The following is a 21017-nucleotide window of genomic DNA, read 5'->3' on the forward strand; positions in this document are numbered from 1 at the left end:
GCAGCTGGCTTATGTGGGGAGGGGGGGTAGTGGGGGGGGGGCTGGTGAGCAGATTTTTGTGGATGACCTGCTGCCCTCCCATACTGTCAGCAGTGTTGAAATAAATGCTCATATATGATTCAACCCTGTTTCTGCTTAATTGGTTCAAGTAGTGTCAAGCAGCCTGGACTTACTGGTTGTCTGGTTTCAGTATTATTTGGCATTTTAATTGCAGCATAACTCAACCTTATCTTGGTGTTCCATGCTCTAAACTACTTGCAAAGAAAGAAAAATGTGAGATAAAATGTGAGAGAACTTTTATGCTTTCAAATATATTTTTTAAAAAAACAAAAAACACTGCAAAAGCATGCATTAGAAAGTCCAGGTCTTGTCCAAAGGACAAGGTTTAAGTGAAAAACATAGATATATGTAAATTAGCAAAAAAGTTGAAGCAGTTTCTTTTATTGTAATGCCTTTTGGCAGATAGAATTGAGTGTGGTTATTACCACTGTCCAGATAGAGGAAGTGATGCAATAAAGGCTGCAAGAGCTCTTGAAGTCTTGTTAGTATTTGCTTTCCAAATAGAAATGTAAGAAATGATTTTACAAAGAAAACTTTGACAAATATTATTAAATAATCATGCTGAACAACTATAGTTATAGCTCATCTCCCTCCTGTTGTTTTTCAAAAATTTTTTTCTTTGCCCTAGAATTACAATTTATGTATAGAATTTACACAGGGTATGTTTTTTCCTACTGTCATTTGCTTCTCTAAATTGAATTCTTATGATGTATTTTTAAAAAGTCCCCATCTATTTTCAACTTCAAGGTGGAAGAGGAAGATATGGTAAGTCTGATGTACCCTTAGTGTGGAGTTCAGAACTTTTCACTCGAAAACATTCTAAAAAACAATTTTAAAGCCATTTTCCTTTGTATGAGGAAAGTTCAACATATATTTTCATTATACTGGAGTAGGGTGTTGCTTACATTTGGAAATAGAACTGCTTTAGAAAGTATCTATAATTATCAATTTATATCAACATGCTTTTCTTCTCTAAATTTTTGTGTACCAAAAAAATTCAGAACATGAAATTATATGAAATAAGCCTTAATTATTGTACAAAAACGTATACATTAATTTTTTGATTCCATAATGAAATAGTTAAAAGGGTGTCTTGTTACTACAAACTACAAAAAAAAAAGAGATAATCTAGTAATAGATCTAACTTAGCCACCTGTGAAGAAAACAAATACCATCCAAGATAGCAAATTCAATATTTCAAAAGTAAACCTAAGACACAGAAAATGGTCTGTTGTTGAAATAGGGCATAAAAAACAAACATCAAAAAATAAAGAAATAGGGTACACCATCATTACCCTCAACCATTTTCTGCACAGATCATAAGGTAAGACAAAGTATTTTAACTAAATGTAATTTGGAAAAAGCTTGACCTTTCTAGAATAAACACATTGATTCACACTATAACTCACTTTGTACTTTATAAACTTTATTAAATAATGAGCATTACTAACTTTTATTAACTTATATACAATATTTAAACGATGTTTTCCTAGATACATTTTTTTGCACAAATAATAGAGTAGGGGAAAAGTCAACTGATAAAAAAATGGAACCTTCAGTACAGAGACCGCATAAAAACGTACGCATACCTCTTCTCCCTCAATTATATACATCTTCACCCCATCTCCAAAGGAAACTATTTTAAACAAAAGCACTTAATTGACAACTGAGGAACAATATGAACATGATTTTTTATATATATATACACACACACAGCTCTCAAAATCCGCATCCTGGCAGACAGAAGTGATCTCTAAAGCTAGAGACACGCCCTAGAACCTAAAGATGCCCACAGGGGCATGTTCTACAGTAAGACATGTTCACCGTGCAGTGGGGTGTGTTCCTCTAGGTGACACCAAAGCTGTCAACAAGACACTGGTGTTAAAATCAATCAGTTCCGAGAGTAAGACACCCCAGTAACACCGACACGACAGAATCAGGGTCATAGGCATGAAAAGGCAAACATGCGAGGCTGCATTCTTGGGACCAGCAGAGTCAGGTAACTTTGTTTTGCTCTTACAAATACCTCTAGTAGGTCTAAGAACCTGCCTTCTTACAGTGCTTGTCTTTTCTGATAATGCTAATCTCGGAAACTTGTATCACGTTTAAAGAAAGGAATGGAAAGAAGAAATGTTTCCAGAACCATGCCATTTAGTATGGACTTTGTGTTATAAGCTATAAGCAGCAAGAACAGTATAGAGAAGCAAAAAACTTGGGTTACCTTTTGTTATTTAAAAAGAAAAATGAATGCCTTAGGTACCTGTTTATACAATAATGATGGTCACATTTTACGTTTTTCCAGTTCAGAAAAAGAGGCATAGGACTTAAAAAGGGGAAAAGAATTAGGATAAGATGTCACTGATTCAAATCAATATCATTGTTCACCTTCAAATGAAAAGCCAGCAGCCCGTGCCCTACACATATTGTCTTTTATTAAAATGAAAACAGAGGGTGGGGGCGGGACCACGGAATGTAAAACTGCTTAAAATGAGAACGCAGAGGCCACTGCTGAGAAACATTGCTGTGCACTGACTGGAGTCTTCAGTAAGATAGACTATTTTTATAAAGGAGCAGCAAACCTGCTTTATTTTTCTGTTTAGCTTCCTTGAATTTTGCCTCTCCTCACAAGATTTGCTTTTGTTTTTAGTTTACTTCCATAAAGAGTTAAAGCAATACAACATATCACAATAAACTGCCATTTAAAGACCATAATTACAACATAAAAGATGTTATATTAGAGCTTATCAACCAAAGATTCCATTCTTTTATATGCCCCACACGATGTTTGCTTTCGGAAACAAATTCCACTGCAGCCAAGGAAATCTGCAGGCTGGGTCAGGGTACTCGGCTGAGTCCAAAACTCAGGCAAGTTCATGTGAAAAACTGCTCTGGAAAGGGTAACTTTAAGTGCTTTGTTTTATTTTAGCTTGTGTTTTACTCTGTGTTGATAAGAGACAGGTGCAAAAAATGGTAAGAACAGTTCTATTCCTCCCAGCCCTTCAACTAAAATATGAGCAGATAATCAAGCTTTTCCCAGATGTCAACCCATCTTTCCTAATAGTTAAGTCAATTTGCATTTTTCTTGGGGTTTCTTTAAGCCATTGAGGAAATCACCTGTTTCACCCCCGGAATCATAAAATAAACGTGAAGAGCAGCACATTCTCCAGGCCTTGTCCAGGAGCCCAGGTAGAGATTTTTGCTTATAGAACATTGGTCTCGTTACATGCTAATTTCCAATACTTACACCATTTCTGCATTACAATGAGCGGATGTAGACATGAATCCCAGAGTAGAAACCCTAAAATGGCACCGAAGACTATACTCCAATGAGAGATCTTTAGCTTATGTTATTCTAAGGTCTTGCCACAAGTAGAACAGAAATGCCAGCTATAATAAGCATAATCCTTTAAAGAGCCTTAGCTTCCTTTCACTTGAAAAACATATGGAAAAGCCTCTTTGCTGCCTTTGAGTCCCAAGATAAAACTAGTCATGGCTTCTGGATAACAAGAGGAGTACTGCATTTTTAAAAATCAGGGCACTTCTGTCAGAATATAGAGAAAAAATATGGCCATCTTGTTAAAAAAAGAAAACCATCTAGAAATTTCCAAGGAAGATTGACTTCCATGAAACAAGGACAACCGGCATCAGAACACAGGTAAGATGCTGACACTGGCTACAGTACAATCCTGGCTGGATCGTCAGCCATTCAAAAAGTTGTGCTGTAAAAGAAAGTACATTTTACACCTCCGGTAATTACAAAATTGTTTTAATCTGGTACATAGAAAACACGCCTCAGGCTCTGCAATTCAGGAGCATATGAAGAAGTGAATTCGGGCAGTGGCTATTAAGAACCTTAGGCAAAGCTGCTAGAACTAAGACACTGGAATTTTTCCCTTAGACTCTGGACAATGTTTTGCTGATTGGGAGATGGGCCCCTCCAAAGATAGTCATTCAGTTTGTCAGAATCGTCGTATGGTGTCAGGTAGGGTGAAACCCCAAGTTTGCCGCTCCCTGGCTTTCTGGGAGTGCACGGGCTATGCAAAGAGTAAGACGTGTTGTTGCTGCCGACGTTATCAGAAAAGTCTGCGTCCACTATCTTCGGGTCAGATTTCTTTCTACGATTGTGAGACAGCTCTAACTCTGCCTCATCTTCTTCTGACTTTATTTCCACATAGTCATCTTCATCTCCTTCCGTCTCTTTGAAATTGGAAAAATAGTTCTGTGTAGCTATTTGGGCATTTAAGGGTAAATTTCTATTTACTACCAGAACTTTCTGTGAGTCTTGGAGAGTGAGATCTGAGCATTTTCCAGTACCCTGTTGACACGAGCCACCTATACCTGGTGGCAAATCCTGGTGACTCTCACACTTTGAACTGTTGTGTAAAGACAACAGCTGTTTCCTTCCCACCTCATTAGGGTAGTTGATGGAGTCCGCTGACTTGTTTATTAAGATGGAAGAAGATGACTGGGACCTGTTATAAGGCTGAGATTTAGCGCTGAATCCTTTCCGACCCAAAGAGTTATAAAGATGGCCTTGACATGAGTTCTCCTTGTTGGGCTGACTGACTACCACACTGTGTCTCTGTATGGAGCCCAGCAGATGGTCAGAGGTTTGCAGAGAAGGCACAGAGCAAGCTGTGGACAAGTGTCTTGGAATACCTTTTGTGTGGATCTCCAAAGTAGGGTATTTTGGCTTCAAGTCTTGCCCTGGCCGGTGACAGAAATCTGCTAATTCTCCGTTGCTATAGGTTGAATGCAAAAGCCAATCCTCGCGACCACGTTGGGCCTGGGAAGGGGATGTAGACCTGAGGGTGGAGGATTCTTGAGGGCTGGCCCAGCCATCCTTCTGAGTCTTAAAGGGAGTCTCTCTGAATACAATCTGGTCATACACTTGTGAATATTCAGCAATCCTGGCACCTGCAAGGCAAATATTGAAACAAAAAATATACACAGGGTTATTTCTACATGAGAAGATTAAAGAAATAACATAAACTGCTCACCTATTTTAAGAACTTAAACAGTAGACAGTACTTTGAAGTTTGAAGGTGACTAGCCATTGAATACCAAGTAACACAAACAAATAAAATAACCCATAGTCTAATAAAAAGTAAAGATGCCACCTAAAAATTCATTTAATGTGATCTAATTCTAGGTTCTGTTATTTCAACACTAGGTCTTCAAGTGTTTGCTATTTGTAATGAGTATTTCTAGTGTTCTTTTACAAGCATGAAATAGTGTCAGGGCTAAAGACAAACATCATAAAAATCAGAAAGTTAACCCTGGGTCATGAAAAATAACTCAAGTAGTCATTAAAAGAAGCATGACTGCAATCCATCACGCAATGGCTACCCCAGCTTCTCACCAGTCTCGATTGCTCTCAGACAACTACTCCCAGAAGAGTCTGCTGTCTGCGGCTGCTCCCACACTTCTTGTGTCTAGGCAGCCCTCCACAGCCACTGTCTGGGGAGTTAACGTCTACAGGAGGTCCTCCCTCCCAGCGTTTCAGAACTGCATGTGTTGATGGACCCGTATATCCTTCCCCAACCCCAAGAAGCTGGGTACTCAAGTCTGTGCTTGCACTATATAAAGAATAAGCCATCTGTGCATATAATTGATACACTAATGCCTCTAATATTGGTTCCAGAACAGGATTTGACCATTACTCTATGGAAGCTATTGCCACTTTAAATTAAGCTATGAGGCCGTTCTCTCTGCTCCACTTCTGAGCACAGACTTTTCTAAAGACATTTACAGAACCTTGCCATGGATAGAGCATTTTCTTGGGCCGGGAATGACTTAAGAGAGAGAACCCAGAGATGTCAAATTCAAAAGCAATTTCCCCCCTTGACTCCCAACAAGGTACCCACATGACTACCCTAGAATCAAAGAATTCCATGCACCCTATAAATCACTCAGACCACATCTCCAGTCTCTACGAAGGGAATCTATCTATCCCATAGAAGACAACCAGCAAGTGACAATACATTTTCTTCTTCTTTAAACTATTTATAAGTTCAGCAACCTGTTGTTAGTAAATTATTCCTTCTAACTAAAATTTTAGTTCAGTTTCTGCCATTTCTTTTGAGTCTATCTTCTATGAGAATAGAAATCAACCTACATTCTGTGTGCCCTTTAATTGCAAACCCCTCAAGTTACTTGATCCTTGGTCCCCAGAATCAGGGCAAATAGTCTCTTTAACTTCTCATTATAGATCAGTGATGGCGAACCTATGACACGCGTGTCAGAGGTGACACGCGAACTCATTTTTTTGGTTGATTTTTCTTTGTTAAATGGCATTTAAATATATAAAATAAATATCAAAAATATACATCTTTGTTTTACTATGGTTGCAAATATCAAAAAATTTCTATATGTGACACGGCACCAGAGTTAAGTTAGGGTTTTTCAAAATGCTGACACGCTGAGCTCAAAAGGTGCGCCATCACTGTTATAGATACTATATATCCAGATCCTTCAGGTTTTCAAATCCAAATTCCTCAGAAGGACAGAGATTATTCCTTTAGATTTTCTAGTAATAAATACTTGAGCTATTACTCCTTAAGGGGCATAGCAAAGACTTTGAATATCAATTAAGATTTGGCAGCCCCTTAGGAGATTGAAAGTCTACATGGACACCACCATGTTAGCTATCCTGAACTCCATAATGTTTTGTTAACTAGGAACCCGAAGCAAAGGCAAGGACCTTTAGACATAGACATTGGTTAGTAGTCCCATCTGAAAGTTGGATGTTTCTGCCCAAGCTATTATCACCTACACTATGGCCCTGAGCCTGATCCCACCACTGAAGTCAGAAAGTCTCTGAGCCTTCACAAGGTTCCAAGAAGGTAACAACTTTGGGGAAAGCAGTGAGAGCTAAGTTACACATTCAGTCAAACTATTCTAGTATCCAAATGTAACCCTAAAGTCTTATAAGAACAATTAACACTTGACTTTAGAATATGGTGGCCCAGAACATCTGAAACCATGCGCCATCCAAAATATCCATAGTATTTCTTGTGCCTTTTCCTTCCTTATCACACTCATCTTTTGCTTAATCAAGTCCTGTTTACCTCTCAAAACCCTCCACAAGCCCTAACCCTTCTGTGAATCTTTGTCTAACTGATTTCTCTTCTGTGAAGTCTTACACACTTAGTGTGCCCCTGTATGTACTTAGTGTGCAACCAACACTTGGCTATTGGTAGGGCACACATGCATGTACATGGCTGCACGCACACACACACTCTTGGGTTCCTACTTGTTTTATGTGGGTTAGTTTATTATTCCAGCTTGTCTGTGAGCTTTAACCTTGGAGAATAATCCCTACAGAGTACCAAGCACAGTTCGAGATAGAAACTGGTCTCAAGAACTACTTAATTACTCAGATAATTTCTGGACTGCCCCCTTTTATTCGAAGCACGGGGTTGAGAATGGATGTGCTTTCCCGAAGCCCATGCCACTGGGAGTGGAAAGGCAGCCTAGAAATCAGGCTCAGCAGGAAAAGGGGAAAGAGGAAGATGGCCTTTGATTGACATGCCCCTATAGGTAACTCGTATGCATACAGTCTATCTTTGGATAATAGAGAAGTTGGTCATTTATAAATTTGGGATCAAAAGCATCTCACAAGGAAACAACATGCTGTGTCTGTGTTTTGGGGTTTTTTGGGGGTCTCAGGTTGACCTTCTAAGTGAGTCTATAATTTGCTTGATGCCAATGTGAACAAGACGAGCTTCCAGAGCCATGGCTCTCATTAGATTCCCTCAGCAGATGTGTGGGAAGTAGCCAGCCCAGATCACACTGCAGCCTACAAGGCTGAGCCTGAGGCAGCTAGACCCAAGTCCCCTGCGTCCTTGGTTCTGGCATTAGCAGTCTTTATAGAACATGCACATCATCATTATGTGACAGCCCCAAGGCAGTCTCTGGTTTATTTCTCTTTTGTACAAGTTTAAAAGGTGGAGTTCTTATAAATATTTGAAGGGATGCTTGCTGAGAGAAGCATGAAATGTACTGTTTTCAAGACAGAGGATTAAAATCAGTGTTTCCGATGTTGCTTGAGATGCAGACCACAGCATAAAATGTCATTTTGCCTTCCCAACTTTGCACAAGGAGGAAAAGTCCTCACGCCTGTATGGAGTTTTCTCCCACGTAAAACATCACACACAAAGAAAGAGAACCCCAAGGCCTCACTGGTCTCAAGGACTATCAGGAGGGACGCCTGGCCGAAACAGACGGCCAGCAAGCTGCATCAGGCTCTAAAAGGTAGGAGCAACTAGACCTGGTTGGGTGATTTCTAGGCGGAAATCTGACCCGGGGCCTGTAGACCCCGGCTAGAGAGTTCAATAAAGGTGCTCGAGAGTGTCGGCAGGTGAATAGGGTGCTCCTCCTTCCGGACAACACCGAGAGCAAGCTCCTGGCAAAGTGGCAAGGCCCACACGAAGAAGTCTGGAGAATCGGTCCATTCGATGACCACGTCCTGTGCCCAGATAAACGAGAGAGAGAAAAGGAGTCATCATGTCAACTGATTGAAAGCCTAGTGGGCACAGGAGTGGTCTCGATCCACCCAGATGGAAGATCCTCAGGTCCGAGAGATGGCAGGCCCCAGGGACGGCTCCACTCTCAGAAGATGCTTGGGAGAGAGCTTCTCCTCTTTGTTGGGGAGAACGTGATAGCAGCCCACCATGCCGAGAGCGGACCCAGACATAAAGCTGAGAAAAGGGCTCCCAAGACACACCAGTAGGCAAAAGCAAAAGGAGAGCAAACCAAAAGTGAGAAGCAAAAGAAAACCACAAAGGGAAATCTACGCGTACTTAAAAGAAGGGGAACAAAGAAGGCGATTCAAGGTAGCGCTGAGCCCTAGCCTCAGCACTGAAGGATGTGCTTCCATCAAAGTTAGAGTTCTGCGTTGTAATGGATGGTCTATGTTCAACACAACCTGGCTCGGGGGAGTACCACTTCTTAAAGGACAGTCTGCTGACATAAGCCATCATCACCAGAAACTTTAGTAATACATTATCTCTCATTCTGAGGGTCCCTGGCCCAGATTCAGCCAGTGGCTGCACTGCCAATTCATACTGTTCCCAGTGCCAGCTATGCCTCCAAATAGCCCATCTGCAGCTGGAACTCAGGCACATTTTCTATGTATAACAACAGACCAGAGTAGCAATCTAGCATTGCCAAGGGGACACGGATTAATTAAACCATATTATTGCAAAGAGAAAAAACATGAGAAATAGTTTCTCTCACATTTTAACCTTTATTTAAAAAGAAAATATCTCAGAGAGAGTCTGTAAAATTCTTTGAGTGACAATTCCAGGGCTTAACTTCCCTATCTGTTACGAAATGTTACTGTATGATTAGCTTTAGGAAAAGCGTAGAGCTTTAGACAATTCTTAAATATTCTCAAACTTAAAAAATAAATCCCTATAGATTCTTGTCATGTAACGTGTAGATTCATTTAGGACTTGGACATCCCCTTCTTATCCTCTGGTTTCCATGGAGATAATGTAACCAATCCCAAAGAAAGGAGGAGAGTGAGTGGCATAATCCTTGCAGAGGAGTCTTGTCGCCATTAAGCTAAGTATCTGAACGTCCCTGATGCTGAGCCATCTGGCATTTACTTTTAATTGGAGAACCATCTCCTCTCATTTGATACTGAGGTGGTCCTTTGTCAGAAAACCCAGGGCAGGGATTCTTAAAATATGATTGAAAGGCCACTCTGATTTAAAATGCTAATTCCGCCCGGCTGGTGTGGCTCAGTGGGTTTGAGCTTTGTCCCGTGCCCCAGCAAGTCCAGTGGGTCCATTCCCGGTCAGGGCACATGCCTGGGTTGTGGGCTCAGTCCCCATTAGGGGGCGTGCAGGAGGCAGCCGATTGATGTTCTGCTCTCACATTGATGTTTCTATCTCTCTCTCCCTCTCCCTTCCTCTCTCTGAAACCAATAAAAACACATTTAAAAAAGATGCTAATTCCTGAGCCTAACCCCAGAAATCTCTCTAGATCTGGTGGTGGAAAGGGCCTCGGGTGAGAGCCAGTGCCCTGGGCTGGGGGATGTCTTTTCATGATATTTGTGTGCTTTATTCCCACCTACACTCCACCACCACAACCAGCGTTAAGTTTTGTCCTCAACAGAGAAAGAAGTCAAGCCCTGGACATCTTATTCCTTTAGCCCTAACTGTACCAATATCATCCCTGACATCCTGGTTTAGTTCTGCCCCACAAAGGAGGCTTGCCTAAAAGATGAAGCTTTGTGGAAGCATGTGTTAGAATACCAAACGAAACAGTATTGAGTGCATTACAGCAGCTATTTTAAAAAATCAACAAGTAACCGAAATATGCGAGAAGAAAACTGAGTCATAGTGTGAACAGCGTTAACAACGCAGGAAGGATTCCTTTTTGTCTGTTAGGACAAGTGGGCGGTGTTGTTGGGATTCTGGAGCAAAGAGCAATCCTATTCCTTGCGCTTCCAAACCTTAAAAGCACGCATGAGCTACTCCTCCTGACACACTGATGTAAGGGGAGAAGCTCTCGATGCCACAGGTTAAACCAACCACTGTATTCCACGGTTCAGATCGTGCTAGAGAAAGCTTCTTACAGCAGCACATCTGTAGTGACAATGTACCACGCACAACAGAAAACCTCTGAGACCCAATCACGCTCCAGCTCGCATGAGTGGGCGACGCGGGAAAGGGTCTGCGTTGTTTTGGGTGAAGGGGAGCAGAGTTGGCCACCCCAAAAATAGGCCTTTGGGGATATTGATTCTTTTAAGGTGGTTATTTTTAAGAAAAGAAACACTCAGAAAAAACCTCTGCTCTTCCCCCTAATTTCCTAAGAGGAATTTAGATGGAGGCCCTGCTTCAGGAAAGGAGCCATCATTCTATAGTTTAACAAAAACTAGTGACAGAGCCCTAGCCGGTTTGGCTCAGTGGATAGAGCGTCGACCTGCGGACTGAAAGGTCCCAGGTTCGATTCCGGTCAAGGGCATGTACCTTGGTTGCGGGCACATCCCCAGTAAGGAGTGTGCAGGAGGCAGCTGGTCGATGTTTCTCTCTCATCGATGTTTCTAACTCTCTATCCCTCTCCCTTCCTCTCTGTAAAAAATCAATAAAATATAATTAAAAAAAAAAAAACTAGTGACAGACAGGGAGGAACCTAGCAAGGCCCCTGTGCTTAAAGTTCTCTGTGTCCCATTACTAAGGATGGACCCCCAAACATTTACTTACCAAACGTTGCTTTTCTCCATGAAATTGCCTTCCTGCCCTTTGAAATGCCAAACCACGCCTCCCTTCTCTCTACCTCCAGAATGACACAGAAGCCTCAACTGCCCAAAGTGTCCTTGAGTCTCATATTCTTAGGGCCCGCCTATAATTCATTTTGGACATTTCCCCCTGTTATTTGGTTTCGTGTCAATCTGATGATTAGCCCAGCCAGAACTTAGGAAGGTGGGAGGAAAACGGGCTTTGCACAGCCCACACGAGCATGTCACAGTCTCACCCTGCGAGGACGTACGCCTGGGTGGCAATGTTCTCACGGTCTTACGGACATTGGGAACCTGACGGCTGCTCTCACGTCTTACTGCCAAGGAGGGAGGAAGCAGAGAAGGAACGTACCGATGGCGGGCCCTCCTTGCTTCTTGTCTTCCAGGATGGCGGCCAGGTCCTTGTGCACAGATCTGTGCGGCTGGCTGGCCGGTGGCTGCTCCACTTCCGGGCTTTTCACCTTTAAGAGCTGATTTGCCTTCTTGATCTTCTGACTGTACTGCCTCGCCATCATAAAAACCCGGCTCTTGGTCTTATCGGTGGCGTCCAGCCCCGGGTCCGGGCTGTCCAGGTCCCCCTGGGACAGACTGCTGCTGGCCAAGTCATAGGGGTTTTCCAGGGGAGGCCCTTCGCTGGCCAGAGAGAGCCGGTTGAGACTGAGAAAGGAGCCTTCCTTAGACAGCAGGTCCCCCCCCAGCGGGCAGCTGGCCCGGCTGGCCCTGCCCGGCCTGTCCTGCAGGGTGAGGAGCGCGCGGCTCTCGGGGAGCGAGAGTGTGGACAGGGCCCGGGCCGCGTCCTGGCTCAGCTCGGGCGCGCTCTCCGAGTGCAGCCTGTCCGCCACGTCGTCTTTGCTGACGGGAAACGCGGCGAGGAGCCGGTCTCTGGCCTTGACCTCGTTTTTCTTGATGTAATTCTCCAGGTCATTCCAGATCTCGTCTACTTCTTCCGACAGCTTATCAGATATAGACTTCTCCGCCATGGACAAGTTACAGCCGAAGGAGTTATACAGCAAACTCAAGTAGTCGTTGTCCGAGGGGCCCGGCTGGTAGGGCGCCTCGTCCTCGCTGAGCTGGAGGCTGTCCTGGGACACGAAGGGCCTCAGGGTGTCGCAGCACGCGAAGTCGGCCTCCAGGCCCAGGAAGGTGCTCCTCTTGGGACGCGTGAGGCTGCTGCACCTGAAGTCCAGCGAGGGCGGGTCCGGGAGCCGGATGGTGTCGTAGATGTTCTCCTCCACCACCTCCAGTTCATGTACGCTCTGGTTGGACGACGCCTCCCGACCTGGCCGAGGCCCCCCTCTCTTGGTGTGCAGAGGGCTCTTCTCGTGGCCAGCGTGCCCCTTGGAGAAGGCTAGCTCCGGGGTGCTCTTGGGTCGAACAGAGTCCCTGGCTGCTCTGGGGGGCGTGGGCCCAGCTTCTTCCCGTTGAGAGACCATGCGTTTTAGGTCCTCATAGCTTATGTTATCGTAGACGTGGTCTATGTCATCCAGAGTCAGCTCCAGAGATGAGCCGAAGGGGGTCACTCCGTCCTGCCCGTCCGTTCTAGGGTCGTCCTGCAGTTCCCTCTGGGGGCTGTACCGAGAGCCGTCGCTGTCCCTGGTTCCTACTTCCGGAGGGCACGTGTTGCTCTCGCCAGCGCTGCTGGCCCGCCGGACCACCCTGTGGCCGGGGCTGGCGGCCTCGGTGGCCTCCATCTGTCCCAGGTGCCAACTGCAAGGGCGACTGGAAGTGCCGTCTTCGCACAGCCGGCTGGCGTTCAGGTCTGAGGAGGAGAAGGACGGCACGAACATCTGGTAATCGTCGTCCTCCTCCTCGGGCCCCGGGGCCCGGCGGCTGGGGAACAAGGCCTGCCGGATCTGGTGGTCCGTCCAGATGTTCCTGCCGGCCCCGCCCCCGCGGAGCGCGCTGAGGATGGCGGAGCCGCTGGGCTGGCTGCTCCTCTGTGCGGGCGACGGCCCTGCCGACCTCCGCGGGGGCGAGCCGTCTCCTCTGGAGACCTGAGGGGTAGAAACACTGATGGAATCGCAGCACCAGGGATGCATAACTCGCGGCCTCTGCCGTGTTCACACATTGCCTACCCCACTACCGGGCAGTAAGATTCATAAAGAGCATGATCAGTAAACACTGATGATTTTCACTGAGCTGAAAAGCACTTCGGCCCTAGCCGGTTTGGCTCAGTGGATAGAGCATCGGCCTGTGGACTAAAGGGTCCCGGGTTCCGGTCAAAGGCACATGCCTGGGTTGTGGGCTCAATCCATCCCCATGGGGGGTGTGCAGGAGGCAGCTGATGAATAATTCTCTCTCATCATTGATGTTTCTCTCTCTCTCTCTCCCTTCCTCTCTGAAATCAATAAAAATGTACATAAAAAAAAAGTACTTCAGATTTTTGCAAAAGGGGCAGAAAGGCCAGTAACTGATATTTACTTAGAAATAAGCTAGGCCATTTGCAGACGCCCTCCAAGCTTAATGTTCACAGTCATTCCGTGAATTAGCTATGATTGTACCAGTTTCACAGGAAGGAAATCTAGGCTCATAAGAATCCAATAACTTGCTGAATTCTGCCCTGAACCTGACCAGTTGTGCCTTGGTTTCCAGGTTCTGGCAAAGACTTGGTTGCAGGAATGTAATTTGATCCACTGTTGAGTTAATGAGATTTTTTACTTTCTTTCAAAATACATTTAATTAAGTAATATTTCGATGCCTGTGAGGAAGTAAACTACATGTGACATTAATGATGTCTAATCAGAGAACACAATGGGGTCCTTTATAACTTGGAACCTTTCTTGATGGAGCTCGACTGTGCAGACTGGGAGCGGACTGCCCGCTGAGGCCCTCCGTAGGCATAAACATCAGCTTCACAGAGTTCATTTGAAAGGGTGAAGACCGGTTCAAACTAATTACTACCAGGGACATGTTTTCTGATCCAAACACTGTAGTGATCTATTAGAAATGTCAAATTAGCAAGAAGTTTTCATCACTTGTCAATGAAACTGGGATACACAGTGCCTTGGAATATCTACCTGCCAATATGTCTGTGTGTCTGTTTATCAGGGAGGGAAGGGAAGAGAAAAGCAAGAAGGGCCAGAATAAAATTTCATTCTGAATATTCTTTTCTATTACAAAATTAAGTCTAAAAAAATGCCCTAGTTCTGAGAGGGAGGCGGTTATAGGGACGAGTCCTCACTTAAACCCATTTCAAAATGTAAGGTAATTGCTCACCCTTGGAACACAGGCCGGGGAGGCGGGGGCGGGGGGTGGGGTTGGGGAAGGTATGAGAGTACTTATGGAAAGTGCCTGAAGTACACATTGGAAAACAAGAAACGTCAGGGCACTTACCTTTTGGATGTCTTGTGATGTTTCTGGGGGAAAAAAAAAATAAAACAAATAAACAAACAAATAAATAAAGTGTTTGAGGTTTTTTTTTAAGTTTGTGGATTAAAAATGTATCTCACATATAGGTAAGCACTCCTATTTTTATAAGACTTTTAAACTTACTGTTCATAATTAAAGACCAAGAAGCTTCTGGGCCCTTAGACCTAATTTTCAAAAGACACCTCCCAGTTATCTTGGTTATATGCCCTGGACTATAGCTCAAACTACTACATACATCTGAGTGGTAAGTATCCTCCTTAATCCCCGAGAGCAATGGACCAATTCACCCTAATAAATTCAAAAGCTTCCCCCGCACCCTCACCCCGCCAATATGTGTTACTTAAAAAAAATCCACATGGCCTAAGCCCCGAAAATCACTTAAACATAGGACTATGCTTCTGTTAATTTTAAAACAGTTTACTGGTTACAACGGAAACATAGAGCATCTCTCAGCAGGGTCCCCGTGGCCTGTGCTGAGGAGTGGTACACCTGGAAGTCTGGGTTTCCGGATCCTCATAGAGACCCTCTTACGGAGGCCTTCATTACGTGCATCTCATCTTTACAAGTTGCTTAATGACAGAAGCATATAACGTAAAAAGTGATCGAACCCTCTCCACAAACCCCAGCCCACAGAGGTCACCCAACTTAACAGTTTGATGTTCCTCTTTCCAGACCCTGCCCGCTGCCCCCATCCCACCACAAAGCACAGTTTCTGCTTTTCAAATAAAGGTACAATATGTAACACTGCATTTCCTGCTAAATATATGTGGACACTCTTGTCAGTCCACGGACATACTTCCTTCTTCCCGACGGCTGCAGAATACTCCCTGTACCGCACATTTCAATGCATTTTACCAAACTTTGCTCTAAAAAGCTTACACACCAATAGTTTCAAAGTGCTTGTTTTTCTATATCATTAGGTCAAGCTCACGGCTGTTCCCTTATTATCTATCTCACTTAAATGTATGATTTTTTTCAACTTCAAATTATTCTTTTTTATTATTAATCCTCACTGGAGAATATTTTTCCCATTTATTATTTATTCTTTATTTTTTAAATTTAAATTCTTCATTGTTTAAAGTATTACATGAGTCACCTTTTCCCCCCATTGACTTCTCCCTGGCCGCTCCCACCCCCAACACATGCCCTCACCCCCCTGTTGTCTGTGTTCATTGGTTATGCCTATATGCACGCATACAAGTCCTTTGGTTGATCTCTTACCCCCTCACCCCCTACCTTCCCTCATAGTTTGGACAGTCTGTTCGATTCTTCTATGTCTCTAGTTCTATTTTTGTTCATCAGTTTATGTTGGTCATTATATTCCACAAATGAATGCGATCATGTGATATTTATCTTTCTCTGACTGGCTTATTTCGCTTAGCATAATGTAAATGTATGACTTTTCTGATTACTAACATGGGTGACCATTTATACATTTTATTGGCAGTTTGTGTTTCTTCTGTGAAACTGCCCAATGATATTGTCTGCCTTTTAAAAAAGGGTCCTTTGTCCCTTCTTTTTGATACATAGGATTCCTTTTAGTAATAGGGATATTAATCTTCTTTTGCCTGTTATCTATATTGCAAACATTTTATGTCATTTGGCTTTACATTTTATAATGGGGCACTATTACTCACAGAAGTTAATCAACTCCATCAATCTGTAATTCATCTGGTGCTTTCATTTTTCTCACCTGGTGCTTTTCGTGTGTGTGTGGTTTGACTTAGTGGATATCAACAAGAATGCAAAAAGAAGATGTTTCAGGACTTACCACTGGTCTTCAAAACTTTATGTGATCTTGAGGAAGGTTCTGGGAGGAAGAAAAAATAAGGCCAGCATCACTTGCAAGACCAAATCAAGAGGTTATTTTCTTTAAAAGTAAATTATTAGTTTCTGAGCAAATTAATTCAGCTCTAGAAATTTTCTATAAAATTTGCCCAAATCCCCGTTGCTTAGAGATACTTAGCAGCAAGACACTCACCCCATCAAAACTAAGGTGAACATTAAGCTGTGTAATTAGGAGTTGCATAACAGAACACCTGCCCTACCAGCTGGTACAGCAATTTCCTTAGCGTTAACTACCATCTATAAGCTGATAACGTTCAGTTTTAACGCTCTTATCCCGGACCCCGTCCCGAGCCTCAGACCTCCAATGCCAGCTGCCAGTCTGACCTCCCCCCAGCGTCCCCACAGGCCCAACAAAACCACAAGTCTCAACCTCAGCGCACCGGTCTCCCCATACCTGCCCTTCTCTCTGTATCTACCTCAGCTGTCATTGACGCTCCCCTCCCAAGCTATTGACCAGGACGTCATTCTAATCTCTCCTGTTTTCATCCATTGTCTCGTGGGATCCCACTAGTGCTCTACCCCAGTCACTACTGTCTTAATCCAGCCTTCAGCATCTCTCACCTGGACCAGAGGGACAGCTTCCTGCCTACTTCATGTTCCACATTGAGGCAGAATTCGGTTCTCAAAGAAAATATTTCATTGCTTGATATCCTTCCATAGCTTGCAGGATTGAGTGCAAACCCTCTGTGGGGCCTACTTGCCTTCATGATCAAGCCCCTCTCTGACCTCTAGCCACATCTCCCTCCGTTTCACCTTGCCCACCTCCACCTCCAGCTCCACCTCCAGCTCCACCTCCACCTCCAGCTCCACCTCCACCTCCACACTAACCCCCACCCCCACCTCCACCCCCACCTCCACCCCCAGCTCCACCTCCACCTCCAGCTCTAGCTCCACCTCCACCTCCAGCTCCAGCTCTAGCTCCACCTCCACTGCCACACTAACCCCCACCCCCGCCCCCACCTCCACCCCCAGCTCCATCCCACGTTCCGCCAGTGTGAACAACTGACCACCAATGTCCCCTCTAAGATATGCTGTCTCAGTCTCGGGCCTCTGCATGTCTATTCTCTCCCACCTGCCTCCTCGGCCCCTAGATTCCATCGGGGTACTGGCCCTCCGCTCTCTAAGCCCCCTCTCTCCTTCCTAGAGGTGAACCTCTCCCTCTCCTGGTGTTTAATCACCTTTTTGGACCCTCCCACTAGACCAGCCGTGGGTAAACTACGGCCCGTTTGAAATGAATAAAACTAAAAAAAAAAAAGACCGTACCCTTTTATGTAATGATGTTTACTTTGAATTTATATTAGTTCACACAAACACTCCATCCATGCTTTTGTTCCGGCCCTCCGGTCCAGTTTAAGAACCCATTGTGGCCCTCGAGTCAAAAAGTTTGCCCACCCCTGCACTAGACTTTGAACTTCTTGCAAGCAGGAATCATGTGTATTATCTACTAGTATTCTTGCATTTTGGTCCTAAGCACAGATTAGGTAGGTGCTCAATAAATAGTGATTCAAATGAAACAAACAAACAACCAACCAAACAAACAAATGAACAAACACTTGAGGGCTCCCCAAGGTAATAAATACTACCTGGAGTCTGATTCAGCAACTGTGTGTTAAGAGTTTTAAGTTTGAACAATCCTGGTATGTGTCATTTACAGGATACAATTTTTTCACTGGTGACAGTAGACAGGGTTTAGTACCTGTCTGCTACGACAAGAGGCTATGCAAAGCAAAGCTACTTGGTTAATATGCGTGAAAACAGAGTTAAGTAGAAAAGAGTTTTAGAACAGAAGCTTGGGAGCCCCATCATAATTCGGCCCCAACTGCACTCAAACTGGCCGTGAGCTCCAAGACCAGAACAGAACTGCCTTTCTTTTTTTTCTTTTTTTAAATATATTTTATTGATTTTTTACAGAGAGGAAGGGAGAGAGATAGAGAGTTAGAAACATCGATGAGAGAGAAACATCGATCAGCTGCCTCCTGCACATCTCCTACTGGGGATGTGCCCGCAACCAAGGTACATGCCTTGACCGGAATCGAACCTGGGACCTTTCAGTCCACAGGCCGACGCTCTATCCACGGAGCCAAATCGGTTTTGGCAGAACTGCCTTTCTGTCTGACTGAAAGCGACCTTCATTGCTAGTCCCCACGCTTATCAACTTTGGATGAAACATCCGAATTACCAGATTTTCTTCTCAACCGGTAGGGAGTGGAGCAGGTCTTCGCCTGTCCCTCGGGGCTGTAGCAGAAGCCGGGGTAATCTGTAAAGAGAAGGCAGTGACTGTGAGAACCAGGTGCCTGGTGACGGCTCAGAATACGGGAGCCACCTGCTTTGGATATCTCAGCATTTATTCTCTTCCCTCAGGCAGGAGTCCCTTCTTCCATACCTGGTGTTGAATATGTATCTCAGGACTTCTTTACCTTGGGACTTCCAGGGCATGTTAGCAAGTTAAGTGCCTCTCTCTCTCTCTGTCCTCACTTTCTGCTGCCACCATGGCCCACAGAGGTCAGAAAATGCCATTAAAATGCTATTCCCAAGGCTGAACTTGTCACCAAGGCCCCTGACAGATGGCGGTGGTGGGCTACAGTCAAGGTAAAACTACCTGGAGATTTCATGAGGCCTTGGTGCCCCACGTAGTGAAGGATGTCTCGCCCTTCCTGCCCCCATGGGAGCTGCTCTCCCATTCAGTGACTTTTTAAAAATAAATAAATAAATAAATAAATAAATAAATTTCAGAGAGTAAGAGAGAGAGAGAGAAACGTCAATGATGAGAGACTCATTGATGGGCTGCCTTCTGCACTCCCCACACTGGGGTTCAAGCCCACAACCCAGGCATGTACTCTGACTGGGAATTAAAACGTGACCTCCTAGTTCATAGGCCAACGCTCAATCACTGAGCCACGCTGACCGGGCAGTTCATTGACTCTTAATACTTGTCTACACTTTGCTCCTTTGAACATCTGTTGAGTACTTTAGATTCTCTTCTCAGAAAGGAATTATCATTTAATTTCATAGTTTGTCTTTCTACCCCATCTAAGGGGTACCCAGACTCTGGATCAAGGAAATCTGGTCTCACCCGGAACCACTGCAGCGTATTCAATGACCATCGTCATGCCGACACCAGAGGGTAACAATTTAAGGATGGCCCTGTGAACATGGCCTTCAAACCAGGGTTAATGCTCTTCAGCAGCACCGAGAGTTTGAGAGAGTTCTAAGAGTTGCAAAGACCACATGCACTTCTCCAATGTCAGAGGTAAAGTTATACATATGAGGCCATCGGGTCCACTGGACTGGCTTACTCTGTTCACGCTCAGCCAAGTCCAAAGTAGGGCAAATAAGGTTATTTTCCTGGGCTGGGCTGCTCTGGCTCAGTCCTGGGCCCAGCAGACAGGCATGTGGCACCAATTTGTGCTTGAAATTATTCTGTGCGCCACAAAATCTTAATGGTGCCCAAGAGCTAACCCAGATCCTGGGAACAAGTAAGTCATTTTATTGAATGAACTCATCATAATAAGAGCTGACGTCTCCAGATCCCATCTTCCTTCCACTTTCCCTCTAATTCTCACCTGGCCATCCCTGGCCATGCCTTCTCTTCAGAGTGCTTTTATAAAAATAAAAATAAAAAAAATCTTAGAGATTCTGAGTGAAATGTGAGGATTTAGGGGCCACAGGGCAGTGAGCCCAGCCTCGCACTGTGGGGATCGCTCCTCAGAACTTGTCAGACCGGAAATGGGGACTCGCAGCCACTGTGGCAGCCTGGAGGGTGAGTTAGCATTTGCACTTGGGGAAAGATTCCCCAAAAGTAAATTATTTTGAGGTTGTTTTTGTGTGTGTGTGTGTGTGTGTGTGTGTGTGTGTGTGTGTGTTTTAAATATTTGTATTGATTTTTAGAAAGAGGAGGGAGAGGGAGAGAGAGAAAAACATTGATGTGAGAGGGAAACCACTGAGCCACACAGGCCAGGGCGTTCATTATTTTGAAAGTTTTAAGTAAAAGCTTGTCAGACCTAGTTGCCAGTCGTTAAAGTCATTGTTTCTCTTTTTAACCTGGGAGGTAACAAGGATATGATAAAATAAGGTTTTATTTTATAGGAAAGAGCTCACTTACATTTATTCTCTGCCTGCTTGTATAAGCCTAGCAATACAATCACATATGTGGGGCAGCTGTAATTTTGAAATTTGTGCTGTTATCAGGAAAACCAGTAACTACCTAGTTATCTTGATGTTTTCAGATAATCAACATAGATTTTCTGTCTGAGGTGGGAAATGGACCGTGAGACCTTAATTGTTGGCGCTGGGGGTGGGGGTAAGGGTTGACCCTGGGAGCATATCTTACATTGTTAGTTGACACAGAGACCTAGCCAAGTGGCCAGCCGCCAGGGGACTCACAGATAAAAAGGGAGGAATCAATGTAGAAACAAATCAATATGTCAGGAAGAGATGGTACTGCCTGCCGACTATTTGTTAAAACAGTTAGTAGAGAGCTGCTACTTAA

At 44.4% G+C, this 21017-nt stretch overlaps 1 protein-coding gene across 2 annotated transcripts in view; it reads right to left on the reverse strand.

The window, feature by feature from the left end:
- Window positions 1-1469: 1469 nt before the first annotated feature.
- PLEKHG1 (pleckstrin homology and RhoGEF domain containing G1) overlaps window positions 1470-21017 on the reverse strand; it is a 188024-nt gene continuing 168476 nt past the window's right edge. For both annotated transcript variants that reach the window (XM_036316627.1, XM_036316626.1), the window contains 5 exons: window positions 18708-18785; window positions 16452-16490; window positions 14645-14667; window positions 11664-13305; window positions 1470-4977 (listed from right to left, as the gene is read on the reverse strand). In XM_036316627.1, the coding sequence (XP_036172520.1) occupies window positions 3914-4977; window positions 11664-13305; window positions 14645-14667; window positions 16452-16490; window positions 18708-18785 (2846 nt within the window). In that variant the 3' untranslated portion in view covers window positions 1470-3913. The remainder of the gene's footprint in view (window positions 4978-11663; window positions 13306-14644; window positions 14668-16451; window positions 16491-18707; window positions 18786-21017) is intronic.

Source organism: Myotis myotis, unplaced genomic scaffold (assembly GCF_014108235.1).
Source record: "Myotis myotis isolate mMyoMyo1 unplaced genomic scaffold, mMyoMyo1.p scaffold_m19_p_7, whole genome shotgun sequence".
Classification (NCBI taxonomy): domain Eukaryota; kingdom Metazoa; phylum Chordata; class Mammalia; order Chiroptera; family Vespertilionidae; genus Myotis; species Myotis myotis.